The following is a 16,323-nucleotide window of genomic DNA, read 5'->3' as shown; positions in this document are numbered from 1 at the left end:
CCACTTCTCCTCCAGGCGAATGCCGGATGGTACCTAACTTAAGGCCACGGCCGCTTCCTTCCCTCTTCCTTGCCTATCCCTTCCAATCTTCCCATCCCTCCACAAGGCCCCTGTTCAGCATAGCAGGTGAGGCCGCCTGGGCGAGGTACTGGTCATACTCCCCAGTTGTATCCCCCGACCAAGAGTCTGAAGCTCCAGGACACTGACCTTGAGGCGGTAGAGGTGGGATCCCTCGCTAAGTCCGAGGGAAAAACCGAACCTGGAAGGGTAAACAGATGATGATGATGATGATGACCAAACAGAGTAGCTTCGAATTACAGTGGACACGACTTTTCAGTCTTACGTGTAGTGATGGGAATATCGAATATTTTAAACTATCGGTAGACTACCGATTGTGAAGCGTAGTTTTCATTCGGTTTGAAATCGGTTATAAAAAACCTACAACCTGCTTTTCCAGTCATTGACCGGGCCAGGAAAGGAATGAATGAAAAATACATAGTCTATTATTACGATGCGGTCGCCACTCGCAAAGTGATTTATTAATGACTGATAAATGTTATGAAATGGGAATGGAGAGTGTTGCTGGAATGAAAGATGACAGAGAAAACCGGAGTACCCGGACAAAAATCTCTCCCGCCTCCGCTTTGTCCAGCACAAATCTCAAACGGAGCGACCGAAATTTGAACCACGGAACCCAGCGGTGAGAGGCCGACGCACTGCCGCCTGAGCCACGGAGGTTCCCTAAATCGCTTGTAAAGTAGTAATATACGTTTCGTACTGCGGCAGTACTAGTAACTAGTAATAAGTCATTTGCAACGAACTACCGAAAGGTGGATTGTTGTATTATGCTATCGATTTTTATAGCATGTTTCTTTAGTTGGTAGTGTCCGACTCCATGGCTAATTGGTTAGCGTGCTGGCCTTTGGTCACAGGGGTCCCGGGTTCAATCCCCGGCAGGGTCGGGAATTTCAACCATCATTGGTGAATTTCGCTGGCACGGGGGCTGGGTGTATGTGTTGTCTTCATCATCATGTCATACTCATCACGACGCGCCGGTCGCCTACTGGCGTCAAATCAAAAGACCTGCACCTGGCGAGCCGAACATGTCCTCGGACACTCCTGGCCATTCACTGAACCTAGGTTCAAATCCAGGTGTCCATAGCAAGTAGACTGACTGTAGTTTTACTCTGGATTTCTCCATCCTACCTCTAGAAATATATTCGCGATCTTACTTTAGTTCGACTGACTGTGCTCTGCACTGAACAAGGGAACTGATAAATTGTAACGCCAGGTTATGGTGGTGGTGATTATTGGTTTAAGAGGAAGTACACTAGGCAATCTTCTTCTTCTTCTTCTTCTTCTTCTTCTTCTTCTTCTTCTTCTTCTTCTTCTTCTTCTTCTTCTTCTTCTATGTGCCCTGTTCAGTCTCCCGGACGTTGGCGATCAATGTGGAGAGTGCTTCTTTGTCTTCAGCAACACGGTACAGTTCTTCAGTGCTTTTTATGCCCATCCAGTCTTTAATATTCTTAAGGCATGTTCTTCTCCTTCTGCCTACTGCTCGGCGCCCTTCAATTTTGCCTTTCAAAATTAGATGTAAAATTGCATATCTTTCACCACGCAAAACATGCCCTGGGTATGCAATTTTTCTGCATTTGATGGTGGTTACCAGTTCTTTTTTGCATTTTGCTCTATTTAATACTTGTCCATTGGTGGCATGGTCATTCCACGGGACTCTAAGCATTCTTCTATGAAGAAAACGTTCTAAGGCTTCCAGTCTTTTGATGCTGGCCTCTTTTAAAGTCCAAGCTTCTACCCCATAAGGGAGAGTAGACCAAATATAACATTTCACCATACGCTGCCGAAGTTTTAAATTTAATGCATCATCACATAACAATGTCTTCATCTTCCTGAATGTTGATCTTGCATTTTCTATTCCGTTCTTAATTTCTAGAAATGAAGATATAAGCCAAAGAAAGACAAGGGCCTAGAAGGGCATGAAAATAAAAAAACTCCCTCTCCCTCGAATGCTGTAATAGCGTTGGGGTCGGGAAAGAACAAGAGTTGATCAAGGGAGGTCGGATAGGACAGACGAAATTGAGGAGCCTGGCACAAGTAATTGGAAGCAATGTCACGATTCATCTAAGGGCCTCGTGATCGCCAAACCACGCTCCACAAGTTAAGAGCCCCTGAGGGTTCTTTTAGTCGCCTCTTACGACAGTTAGGGGACATCGTGGATGATTTTCTGCAGCCCCCACCCACATGGACTTGGCTGAGGAGATTATCTTGGGTGTGGAACCTCCCCAGAGTTTAGACGTCCACTATACAGCAACCATGGCGCTGGAAGTGAAAGAAAGGGACAACTACTCGGGAATGGTTGCCAAACTTCTGTGAGAAGAAGAAGAAGACGAAGAAGAAGAAGAAGAAGAAGATAAGTTTTAACACGGTACATTCCAATCACCAATATAATAAACAAACAAATCGTTAAAGTGCTCTATTACTTAAATACAGTTTTGCCAACCTGCTAATATCGGAGTCTATTTAGAGTTGCTTACCCGAGTGTAGCCCCAGCCAGACACTACAGCACTACTCCCGATCGCAACGTCTTCTCTTGAAGATGGCAGACCCACAGGTTTCATACTGTTGGAGAACTTGAATTCTGTAGATACCTGAAGGTAAGACAATAAGAGAAAGGTGTGAAAATAGAACAAGGATTATTCATCTCAATCACATTACAAAATAATAAAGAACGAAATATTACGGCCAGTTTAAATTTGCAGAACCATATTGAAACATCGCCAGAAGTGAACCTCTATTTCCAATAGCAACGTCCTAGTATCGTTAAAGAAAACTATGTTTTACCTATTGAAATGTTAGAAGACATGCAAGTAATCTGCCTCTCTTCACGAGTGCACAAATTAAAATATATACTTAGAATTTGCTTTACATCGCACCGACACAGATTGGTCTTATGGCGACGATGGGATAGGAAAGGGATAGGAGTGGGAAGGAAGCGGCCGTGGCCTTAATTAAGGTACAGCCCCAACATTTGCTTGGTGTGAAAATGGCAAACCATGGAAAACCATCTTCATGAATACCGACAGTGGGATTCGAACACACAATCTCCCGGATGCAAGCTCACAGCTGCGCGCCCCTAATCGCACGGCCAACTCGCCCATTAAATTATTATTATTTATTTATTAACTATTATTATTATTATTATTATTATTATTATTATTATTATTATTATTATTATTATTATTATTATTATTATTATTAGAGTTTTAAGCAGAAAAACATCGAGTTCATCAGAATCAGAAGCCTCACATACTGCTGACAAAAATTACCACCCTCCACTATTCATCCTCATATCTCATATCAGAACACACTGAAAGAATTCGGAATCCGAATTGATGTGCCAAAGTCCAGTGGTTCATTCCCAGGGCAATGCAGATGTCGGTAACTCTACGTGTGTGCATTTCTTCTTCTTCTTAAGCTGTTTACCCTCCAGGGTTGGTTTATCCCTCGGACTCAGCGATGGATCCCACCTGTACCGCCTCAAGGGCAGTGTCCTGGAGTGTGAGACTTTGGGTCGGGGGATTCAACTGGGGAGAATTACCAGTACCTCGCCCAGGCGATCTCACCTGCTATGCTGAACAGGGGCCTAGTCGGAGGATGGGAAGATTGGAAGGGATAGACAAGGAAGGGGGAAGGAAGCGGCCGTGGTCTTAAGTTAAGTACCATCCCGGCATTTGCCTGGATGAGAAGTGGGAAACCACGGAAAACCACTTCGAGGATGGCTGAGGAGAGAATAGAACCCTCCTCTACTCGGTTGACCTAGTGATTCTAAGTAAACCCCGTTCCAACCCGCGTACCACTTTTCAAATTTCGTGGCAGAGCTGGGAATGGAACCCGGGCCTCCGGGGGTGGCAGCTAATCACACTAACCACTACACCACAGAGGCGGACGTGTACATTTCTCCCGGTTCTATTGCACTCTCAATCAGGCAAGTTGTGATAGTTACTTTAAGATGGAAGATAACGGAACTATCTGCTTATCCTAACATCTATAAAAGACATAAGAGTTCATACATTTGGAAGAGTGAGAATATCCTATTCTGAAAGGAGAAGCAATTAGAAACCAAGTCTGACAAGTGAAATATCACAGAGCATGGAAGAGAAAACTTTTGACCGGGCAAGCTGGCCCAGCGGTTAGAGTCGCGCAGCTGTGTGCTTGAATCCGGAAAATAGTGGGTTGGAATCCAATTGTCGCCAGCCCTGAAGATAGTTTTCCGTGGCTTCCCATTTTCACACCAGGCAGATGCTGGGGCTGTACCGCTGTACCATGACCGCTTCCTTCCCACTCCTAGGCCTTCCCAATCCCATCGGCGCCATAAGACCTATCTGTGTCGGTGCGACGTAAAGCAAAAAAAGAAAAACTTTTGATTGAGAGAAGTTGAACACTAAAAGATGAAGGGAAATATTGGAATTGGTCGAGGTCACGTGATCCCATACATCTCTTTCACCTTGTGAGGTCTTCGGTAAATATTGAGGAGTATAATTATTATATTGTAAAACCTTCGGACCAAATGAGTGAAATTACGCTCGAACTTAGTTTTTAAAGGAATTACGGGAACAACAACAAAAAACGGACGGGCTATGTCGGAGGCAAGACTATAAGGTTGATGTCACAAAATGCATCTTTCTAAAGGGATGAAGTAGATTGAATTAGATGTAACTACAATATTTAGTGAATATGATTTTAATGGCAGCTTCCTAAATCCTATCAAACTCCTGTACTAGAGTCTGGACATCCTCAACGAGCTGCTGGTATTATTATTATTATTATTATTATTATTATTATTATTATTATTATTATTATTATTATTATTATTATTATTATTATTTTCTTAATCTGTTTGCCCTCCAGGGTCGGCTTTTCCCTCGGACTCAGCGAGGGATCCTACCTCTACCACCTCAAGGGCAGTGTCCTGGTGCGTGAAAAATTGGGTCGGGGAATACAACTGGGTTGCAGGACCAGCACCTCGCCCAGGTGGTCTCACCTGCTATGCTGGACAGAGGCCTTGTGGAGGATGGGAAGATTGGAAGGGATAGAGAAGGAAGAGGGAAGGAAGCTGCAGTGACCTTCAGTTAGGTACCGTCCTGGCATTTGCCTGGAGGAGAAGTGGGAAACCATGGGAAACCACTTCAAGGATGGCTGAGGTGGGAATCGAACCCCGCTCTACTCAGTTGACCTTCCGAGGCTGAGTGGACCGAACCTTGGCCTCCGGGGGTGGCAGCTAATCACACTAACCACTACAGCACAGAGGCGGACATTATTATTATTATTATTATTATTATTATTATTATTATTATTATTATTATTATTATTATTATTATTATGCCTTTATTTACATGGCGTGACTTAGGCTATAAAGCCTGCTATTCCTCCAAGCCATATTATGTAGACCTATATATAGTTTGACACATATTACACACACACATACACACTATAATACTAAACTTTACAAAGAAAATGGTAACGTATACGAAATAACACAGAATAAAGAAAATTGTCCTAATACATCAACAGAAACAAATTCAGTCAAACTTAGTGACACACGGAGTGAAATAACAATATAGGAAAACATAATTCATGTATTCACACTCAGCTTGATCCGTGCAAGTATCGCTGCCAACATTTCCTTTTGAATACCGGTTTTGATAGGGTGTCCCTTAGATCAATGGGCAACGAATTCCATGTTTAAATTGTACTGACAACAAAAGAATTATTGTAGAGGGTGGATCTGTGATTTGGTATTTTGAGGGTTAGTTTAGCTGCAGCTCTGGTCGGGGTGTTATGAATGGGTGAAAGCAAATGGAAAGAATGTGTTAGATAAGAGGGTGTCTCCCTGTATATTATTTTGTGGAGTAGAAGCAACGAATGATAGCTTCGACACTGATTTAGTTTAAGCCAATTTAGGTCATGAATGAAGGAGTTATATGATGAAGTTTTGGAATGTTTATTACAAACCAGACGCAAGCATTCTGAGCTCTGTGATGTCCATTAGAGACGGCGCCACTTACTACTAGTCTGCCGTACACGATGTCACAGTAGTCGGAGGCATTATTAGCTGTTGACCCAACAGCTTTTTGACCTTGAAGGGAAGTCAATATTTCATTCTTTAAATTGAATGAAGGGAGAAAAATACTCGTTCGCATACGGCTGTTATGTGTTCTGTCCAGTCAAGGTTTTTGTCCAGTATTAATCTTAAATTTTAAAGTTGTTTACGGAAGGGATAATGATTTCATTGAATGTTGTTGGGGGGATATCTACGTTCGTTTAATGATAACGGGTCTTGTATTTACCAAACATTATAGTCACAGATCGTCTTCAGGAGGTCCCCAGTGACTTCTTCGTTATCTACAGCCATTCCCAGTCCTCAACCTAAACGGGTGCGGTGGAAGTGCTAGGCTCTAAGTCAGAATGTGAGGACGCCTGCCGCTCTCCGGCACGTTCTGCTGACATCTTGGGCTTACTTGATTCTTCAGATTTCCCGCCATCCTCCAGAATACGTTTACAATGGTCTCTTGTCCATTTAGACCGAAGGTATTTGGATATTTTGTAAATTTATCACAATGTTTAACATTTCAATTGCCCTGTTCACGAAGTTATTGAGTTTATAGTGGCAAATGGTAGCCAATACGATAGCTGTAGTGTTCTACGAGACAAATGTAGCTATTCTACTTTCATCCTTCTCCTTCAGTCATTTAAATATCGCTTATAGTTGCAAAATTATTAATCCCAACTTACCATATCGTACATTCCCATGGGACGCTAGAAATTCTACACAGAAAGACGTATTTTGTACATCAAAATAACAAAATCCTACTTACATTGAAAAATCAAATACCACGGATTCCAGGCTAAGAACACACATCACCGGGCGAATTGGCCGTGTGGTTAGGAGCGCACAGCTGTGAGCTTGCATCCGGGAGATAGTGGGTTCGAATCTCACTGTCGGTAGCCCTGAAGATGGTTTTCCGTGTTTTCCCATTTTCACATCAGGCAAATGCTGAGGCTGTACCTTAATTAAGACCACGGCCGCTTCCTTCCAACTCCTAGCCCTTTCCTATCCCATCGTCGCCATGAGACGTATCTGTGTCGGTGAGACGTACTGTAAAGCAAATAGCAAAACAAAAAGAAAAAAAAGAAAGAAAAAAAGATCACATATCTCGATATTTTCAGCATGTGTGCACTTCCGGACTTTTCTGATATTTTTCACATTCTCCTCTTTCTACCGATCTGAGACCGAAAATACAGGAGCAGCAGTATATCTTATTGACGTCAGTGGTGGGATCTATTGAAGATAATGTCGTCTCAGGTGTCTTATAATCTCAAGGTTTCGTCACTCAAAATAGCTATCACCATTGAATAGTGTACGAAGTACAACTGTATTTTTTATTTACTTATTTATTTATTTATTTATTTATTTATTTATTTATTTATTTATTTATTTATTTATTTATTTATTTATTTTTTATTTTCTAAATTTATTTATTTTTATTTATTTGTTTATTTTAGCGTACTGAATAGCATTGTGAGTGCCGGGAGTGTCCGAGAACATGACACCTGCTTGCCTGGGTGTGGGGTGATGATGATGACGATGATGATGATGACGATGCTGATGATGATGATGATGATGATGATGATGATGAGATAGGGAGACGGTAAAACCCGGTGTCGGATTCGAACCCACTATCTCCCGGGCTGCTAGTACAACTGTATACACTATACAGCCTTCACACATGGAAAAATAGATGCGGTAACCCTGATGGCAAAAGTTAATTGTTGCAAGACTTTATTTCATATGCTGTATTGCTGTAGTAAAATAAACCGAGGGAGAGATCACAATAGGAATAAAGTGACATATTCCACGCCCATTCATACGGCTAAAATATTCTCTTACACCGTACTCTGATCTCATTATTTATTTATTTATTTATTTATTTATTTATTTATTTATTTATTTATTTATTTATTTATTTATTTATTTATTTATTTATTTATTTATTTATTTATTTTACAATTGGCTTTACATCGCACCGACACAGATAGGTCTTATTGCGAGACCTCAGTATGGATCTGTGACTTTACTATAAGTGAGACATCCCCCATCATTTGCTAACTAATCGAAATACTTGCTAACTTACTTTCCTAAGATCTGACCATATTTACCATTTACATGTCACTGCCAAGTAAGCTATGAGTTTGGCGTTAACATGAACATTCGGAAAACAAAGTTCGTGTTAATCAACAAATAGAAAATCACCAAAGCTGTTGTCATTCTGAACGGAAAACCAGTGAAAGGGTGTCACATTTCTAGTTTCTAAGATGCTGGCTGACACAGGAATAAGATCCGGTGATCGAAATTAAAACCACAATTAACATTGACTACGTTTACATAAATATTGAAATCGATTTGAACACATTTAACCGTACTGAATATGATCCATGCTTACATACATTGAGTATCATATTGAATCCGGCAAACAAGATCGACGTTAAGAAACGATACATTAACGTGGCACTATCGATATTGTCTGTATTCTTCGATCGATCTAATCTTTCGCGACATGATCGATTGCAATGTTTGTATTTTCATAACTGCTTTGTAAATAGCCTAGTGAAGTGAAGTAGACTAGTAAGTTAATTACTTCTGTGGGTGACAATTCGTCATTTTCTTATGTTTCTGTCGCCTCTAAATATTCATACCTTATCGATTATGAATGAAAATCAATAGCACAGATTCGATTATGGAAATTATATTCGAATAAACAAACATGGAGTGTGCGCGCAGTCGATCTCAACAGACTATGATTCGCGTTTGTATGGAACTTAGTCAGAGATGAGTAAGAAAGGATCTCAGATTTTACCGCATCGACCTTGAGACTCAATCCGCAATGAGTCCCCGTTTAAACTGCGTTTTCAATACGGAAAATGTACCCAAGTCGACTTGAATCCTAAATGTAAATGCAATGATTGCGAGAAAATTCTGATGCCCCATGATCCAGAATTTGAAACTCGTGGAGTGTCATGTCTTAGCAGTTCTGCTTTTATGAAGTCGAAAAATGGACACTAAAGGCTCTCATCAATGAATGGACTGTGAGTCCCTGAAGTGTGGATGTATCGTAGAATGTTGAAGATATCATGGCTAGGCCATGTCATCAATGGGGAAGTATCTGTTGTATCAGCAAATCGTGTGAAGTTTTAACCATGTGAAAACGTAGGAAAGCAGCCTCAGTAAGTCGCATTTCCCGAAATGATAAATATAGCCTGAAACAAATAAACATAGAAAGTAAGAAGGCAGATAAGCATGGACGTGGGTGAGAAGCTATCCTGGCGTGGAACATTAACTACTGTTAGGTCATCAGTCTAGAGGCTGGTTGGATCCTCAAATAGCACCACCAAAGGTTATGCGGTTATAAGGAAACCCCAAAAACCAATGGCAGCACCAAAATGAGGCGTACTAGGCAAGATGAGGAGTGAGGTAGTTTGCCATTGCTTTCCTCACTGGGTCAGAAAGTACTATTGCAACACGACTGACCCAATGAGCAGCACCTTTCAAAACACTCAGATGCACTAGTCATGCTCTGAATGTCATTACTCAGCACTACCCATACCCCAGCAACTTCCATATTGTCACAGCCATGGATGTTGACTGGGACTTCGGTGGAAGCTACACTTTACTCTGGCCTGTGCTAAGAGTTGGATGCAAAAGTACTGTATCCATCAAGAAATGACCGAAAATAGAAAATTGGCCAACTTTTAGTGTGCAAATGGAACTAGAAGAAGTAGCGTAAACTGTCATCAGTCATACTGTACAATCTATATATTGAAACAGTTCACTATAAACAGATTTGGCAAATCCGTCCGTCCGTTCTACTGGACCGATTTGCTTCATGTTTGTTTTATTCTCCCCAGAATTACCTGCCGGTGAATCATGAGGCAATGAGAGGTTTCTATGTTCATTCAACTTTGCGTAATCATTAAATGATCACTCCAATGATTGCAGGCTAAGGCTTACCCTAACCCGCAATACATTCTGTACTTAGCAGGTTGCTAAGTGACCAACACTTTGATTAATATTCTGATATGTGTGATTTTTTACTTTAGACCTGTCATTGCATGCAACTATCTTTGATTACTACCTGTGAAGCCAGAGAATATACACTTCCTCTGATAATGGAAGAATATTGTTCTCTCCGAGATAAATTCTCTGACCTTTACCAGCTTCCAAATGTATTCTACAGATGGTAGCGCGTTCCAAGCAACGACATTAAAAATATAGACTGCTGACCTTCTAAACATACTCGTTACAGCGCCCCTGGTTGAAACACAGCGAACTAACTTGTGCCTGTAACTGTCATGGCGGCTGCCACTTCTTGGTCTTGACAATTAGCCCTTATCGGTTCAATGAATTGATGAGATTATATGTTATTGGAAATTAAAGATTTAAAAATAAACACGACATTTTCAAACATGCTTAATGTTGCGTTGATGTTACAATGAAACAAGCGCAGTGAATATGTTGAGCATTTGCTTGGTTAAAACAAGAATTACATATGTAGAAGGATGGATAATTCGGCGTCATGCACTGACAATAAAGTCATTCACTACAGAAAGACATGTTATACGTACAGCAGTTCATTGAGGAATTCACACGCGTAGAGTAAGATAGGCCTACCACTGCCTTTTCATGACATACATTTAGTGTCATTCTGGTATAATTTTTGAATTTTGCTTCTTGGTATGGTTTGTTATGCGTTATGCTTTTTTTGCTACTTATGGCTACTTTCTAAGAACTGCTGTACAACATGCAGCACATACGTCCGTTGGTTGCGGTGTAGAATATCTCTACGGCATCCTCTGCCTGTCGTAAGGGGCCACTAAATAGGGTAACCCCAGATACTAAAATTGAGACCACCGGAGCCCTGGTTGAGTGTAGCATTCCTTCCACATACGGTATCCTACCAGCTTTACCACTTTAATATTTCTACCGGACCTCCCTTGGTCAAGCCTCGCCTGACTTCATTCTACTGAATTCATAGCCTTTATTTATTTATTTGTTTATTTATTCATTCATTCATTCATTTAGTTTAATCTTGTACACCTTCTAAAAGACCGTACTCCATCACACAACAACTTTTCCAGATCCTTTTTATGGCAGATTGAGAGGAAATAAGCATATTATGTTTTGCCTTCAAGTGTCATGGCTTCCAGCGGTTCAAGTAGATTCAAAGATGGCCATCAGATGAGCAGTCTATATTTTCAATGTCGTTGGTTCCTAGTAACTTGCATGCTGATAGAAGAAAACAATCGACGTACCCACAGACGGGAAAGTATCAAGATGGCTAGCGTATTAATAAACCGCAGGGAAAAACACTTGAAAAAGTGGGTGTCTACTTACCAGAACCAGTATTCAGCTACGGCCAATAAAAATTGTATGTTGCACTATCTCGGGCAAGATCGTTTGAAAATGTTAAGATCCAGATACGGCCAAATGGTCAAAGCACAGAGGATGTTGTATGGACATAAGACGTGTTATAAAGTATATTACAGGTATTAAATATTCATAAAACTATTAAAAAGGGCAGGCAAAAGAACATGACTGCCACAGACGAGTTATCTGACCTATATATAAGGAATGCTGTAGAGCAACACGGATCCAGTAGTTACCTTTATTAGTGAGATGTCATTCTCGATGGTTCTGGGGTTGTAGCTCTCGTGCACGATGATCTCAGCCACTTTGTGTACCACTCCACCAGATCCCAGCTTCTGGGTGCTGGCTCGCAGGGTGATCGATGCAGCCGATGATCTGTAACATATTTTGTACGAATTAACTACATAAGTAGCGTGTGGCTTATATTACTGGTAAATAGACATGTCACTGGGAAGCCTGAAGGAAATCACGAGGCTGATATTGCCCAACCTATCTGTGTAGGTAAGACGCAAAAAAAAATTGTAAAAAAAAAACAAAAATCCCCAAACCCAACTATTATTAAATTATGAACTGCAATTTGCCATTAAATAATGCAATCAAGACAGGAACCATATTTAATTACTTTGAAAGAACACTACAAATTACCACTCTTTATTCCCAAGTCTTCCCGGCCCAAAGTTTACGACACTTAGGTAACACTGTTCGTTTGTCGAAAATAACCCCGAACAAGACGTGTTGCTTTCCTTTGACTCATTTCCAGTCCTTGAATCAAGTAAATCTGGTGAAGGTCCCATTTTTAGGGAATCATACTATAATTGAGGCCTTACTGGTGACTTTTACGCCCTTTCCTTTTCCCCTAATCTGTCGTTTCTTAAGTTTTCGATCAATAAAAATCAATCACCAGTGATCTACGTATTTAGGGTTGTCGCCCAGGATGGCAGATTCTCTGCTAATTGTTTACATAGCCATGTCTTGAATGTTTTCAAGGAAGTTGGAAATTTATCCCACATATACAGCGGTAGAAGATTCCATTCTCTGTTTCCATTTCCTGTAAACGAATATATGTCCCCAATTCGTCCAACTGTATTTTCATATTATAGGTTTAAAAACTCCACTCAGGCTTCATTCCACGCCATCTCTCCACTGACAGCTCGGAACATACCGCTTAGTCGAGCAGCTCGTCTCCTTATTCCCAAGTCTTTCCAGCCCAAAGTTTCCAACACTTCCGTAACACTACTCCTTTGTCGGAAATAACAGAGAACAAATCGTGTTGCTGCTCTTTGGATCTTTACCAGTTCTCGTATCAAGTAATTCTGGTGAAGGTCCAATATACTGGAACCATGTCTGGCTTCATGGCTAAATGGTTAGCGTGCTGGCCTTTGGTCACAGGGGTCCCGGGTTCGATTCCCGGCAGGGTCAGGAATTTTAACCATCATTGGTTAATTTCGCTGGCATGGGGGCTGGGTGTATGTGTTGTCTTCATCATTTCATCCTCATCATGACGCGCAGGTCGCCTATGGACGTCAAGTAAAGACCTGCAACTGGTGAGCCGAACTTGTCCTCGGACACTCCCGGCACTAAAAGCCATACACCATTTCATTTCATTTCACTGGAACCATACTCTAATTTAGGTCTTGCCGATAACTTTTACGCCCTCTCCTTTACCCCAAATTATCCTCATAACCATATGAAGAGATCTGTAATATTTATTTACAACCTCATTAATATGATAACCTCAGTGAAGATCTTTCTTTGTATTAACACCTTGTTACTTAACACTAGTCTCCACGAAGTCCTTTCACCCCGCCGACACAGTAATAAATCTGAGAGGACTCTTCCTTTTGGTGAAACTTAAAACTTTACGTTTACCATCATACCATTGCCTACAGTCCATTCCTTTTTAAAATAACTACCAACATCAGCAATAACTCTCTATAAAACAATAACAGTCACCGTCATCTCACCACCTCTTGCTATTTTCAGAAACGTCCAGCGTTTATCATGTCTCATGTTGTTAATATATCGCTCCCCACTTCATTCTTATTTTTTTGAAAATCAGGTGCACCACTACTTTCTTTCACAGCTATTAGACTGAACATCATATCAGTTCCAGAAAAATAGTCGGCATTGTTTAGCCGATATCTGAGTCTGAATGGTGTATCAGCACCTATCCTAACCAGATGTCATGTTGTTATAATCATACTTTGATAAAGTACAGGTTTAAAATGTTATAAAATAGTTTAAATTTTATATAAATATAGGACTCGGTTAACCGCATTTGAAAAACTTTTTTTTTTTTTTTTTTTTTTTTGCAATTTGCTTTACATCGCACCAACATAGCTAGGTCTTATGGCGACGATGGGATAGGAAAGGCTTAGGAGTGGGAAGGAAAAGGCTGTGGCCTTAATTAAGGTACGGCCCTGCCATTTTCCTGTTGCGAAAATGGGAAACCACGGAAAACCATTTTAGGGCTGCCGACAGAGGGGTTCGAACCCACTATCTCCCGATGCAAGGTCACAGCTGCGCGTCCCTAAACACACGGCCAACTCACCTGCTGTTAGAAAAACTAAGGTGAAGAAAATCAGTATATACAATATCAACAAGGACTCATAAACTTCTAACACCCCACCCCACCCACCACCACCACCAAACCCCATGGCGCAAGAGCCCCGAAGAACCATGGCCCACCAAGCGACCGCTGCTCAGCCCGAGGGCCTGCAGATTACGAGGTGTCGTGTGGTCAGCACGACGGATCCTCTCGGCCGTTATTCTTGGCTTTCTAGACAGGGCATAAACTTCTAAACTACTTACGAATCACTTTACAGGGAAATTTTTGATAAAGTCATTAATAACCATTTGAAGTGCTGCAACGTGGTCGCGACGCATAGAAATAGTAGGTGCCTCTTCAATCAAGACCACTTAAAATAGCAGCATACATAAATCAATCAATTGAAACGAATTTCAGTATATTAATAGTACATTGTGCAACAAGCCTATAATAGGAAAAATTAAGACACGAGTATAATTTCCATACAACTGTTTATGCTCGACGAAAATTTTAACTCTTCATAAATTTCTGTCGAGATGTCGCTTGACAGTTGAGTTTACTGAACAAAGCGCAGAGCGCATGCGCTGGGTTATTGATTTTCCGAGAGTGGATCAGAGACCTTGACAATGTCATATGTTTTCAAAGCTTTGATAGAAGGTTATCATATCCTAGCTTTATTATACAAATTGTTCAATGAACAGTTGGTGAAGTGAATTTGCGGGAATGTGCCGTGTGGTTGTGGAATATTGGAAGGAGAAGGTGCATTGATGTTATTATGTGTGTCCGACATGTTTGATTTTGGAAACAAGTGCGAAACTAGTGCTTTGAGCTTAGGTGCGATGATATCCTTACCTAATTGGTCAAACAGTTGTATCATAATGAAAAATTGAACTCTATTGGGGGGTGAACCTGTATCATAATGAAAATCTGACCGAGCTCGATAGCTGAAGTCGCTTAAGTGCGGCCAGTATCCAGTAATCGGGAGATAGTGGGTTCGAACCCCACTCTCGGCAGCCCGGAAAATTGTTTTCCGTGGTTTCCAATTTTCACACCAGGCAAATGCTGGGGCTGTACCTTAATTAAGGCCACGGCCGCTTCCTTCCCATATCTAGGCCTTTCCTATCCCATCGCCGCCATAAGACCTATCTGTGTCGGAGCGACGTAAAGCAAATAGTAAAAAAAAAAAAAAAAAAAAAAAAATCTGTACTCTGATTGGTGGAGAACCTGTCATAATGAAACTTGAACTATAATGAGCCTCATTAATATTCAGTTTTCTGGCATATAATATTTATATTTCTGCACCGTCGAGCATAAAAGTACATTATGTTTTATGGGACATTAATTAATTCTAAGTGGTAAGTGCCCGGATTTCTAGAGAGCTATTAAAATTACCTAATTCAAGCCTTGTCCCATCCCATCATAGTCATAAGACCTGTCTGAGTCAGTATAACTTAAAACGAATAGCAAGAAAACCAAGCAATGGGGCCTATAAGAGGGCAGAAATCTGCATTCGGGAGACGAGTGGGCGTCGGCTGTCCTGAAATGGTTTTCTGTGATTTTCCATTATCACTTTCAGGCAAATGACGGGACAGTTCCTCTAATAGGACCAAGCCGATTCCTTGTCATCCTTCGCCTCACCTCAAATTATCGTCTCATATTTTCTGACTAGAGATAGAGTCAGGGAGTCACCCTCTAAGTGGCCCGCTTTACCCCCTCAGGGTAAAGAATAAAAACGTCATAAAGGCAATAATCCATACCCGTCGTACAGCAATTGGGGGGGGGGAATTGTAATTTTTTATTGTTGGCAAGACACTATGGTAAGTGTAAAATGAGAATTTTAAATAATAATGTAAAAATGTAAAAATTATTCAATACATCTACGCCTTGAAGGTGGCCACAGAATACCCACTACTTCTTGTACTACTACTACTGAAGTGTTTTCATTCCTCTCTTGAAGGTGGAGGCGGGCCTCTTAGGTGGCGACTCCATCTCTCTGGCCAGGAAATTTGTGGTACTAATGGTAATAATTTTGTGTGGCTATTTCTAGCCGAGTGTAGCCCTTGTAAGGCAGACCCTCCGACGAGGGTGGGCGGCATCTGCCATGTGTAGGTAACTGCGTGTTATTGTGGTGGAGGATAGTGTTATGTGTGGTGTGTGAGTTGCAGGGGTGTTGGGGACAGCACAAACACCCAGCCCCCGGGCCATTGGAATTAACCAATGAAGGTTAAAATCCCCGGCCCGGCCGGGAATCGAACCCGGGACCCTCTGAACCGAA

At 41.2% G+C, this 16,323-nt stretch overlaps 1 protein-coding gene across 1 annotated transcript in view; it reads right to left on the bottom strand.

Moving 5' to 3' along the window:
* LOC136874361 (trypsin-1-like) overlaps window positions 1–16,323 on the bottom strand; it is a 54,387-nt gene that overhangs the window by 23,175 nt on the left and 14,889 nt on the right. Inside the window, exons 3-4 of the mRNA XM_068227729.1 lie at window positions 11,737–11,875; window positions 2,553–2,666 (exon numbers count right to left, since the gene is read on the bottom strand). Coding sequence (XP_068083830.1) covers window positions 2,553–2,666; window positions 11,737–11,875 — 253 coding nt within the window. The remainder of the gene's footprint in view (window positions 1–2,552; window positions 2,667–11,736; window positions 11,876–16,323) is intronic.

This window comes from Anabrus simplex, chromosome 5 (assembly GCF_040414725.1).
Source record: "Anabrus simplex isolate iqAnaSimp1 chromosome 5, ASM4041472v1, whole genome shotgun sequence".
Lineage (NCBI taxonomy): Eukaryota > Metazoa > Arthropoda > Insecta > Orthoptera > Tettigoniidae > Anabrus > Anabrus simplex.
Note: the sequence above shows the minus strand (reverse complement) of the source record. Positions and strands in the feature narration are given on the sequence as shown.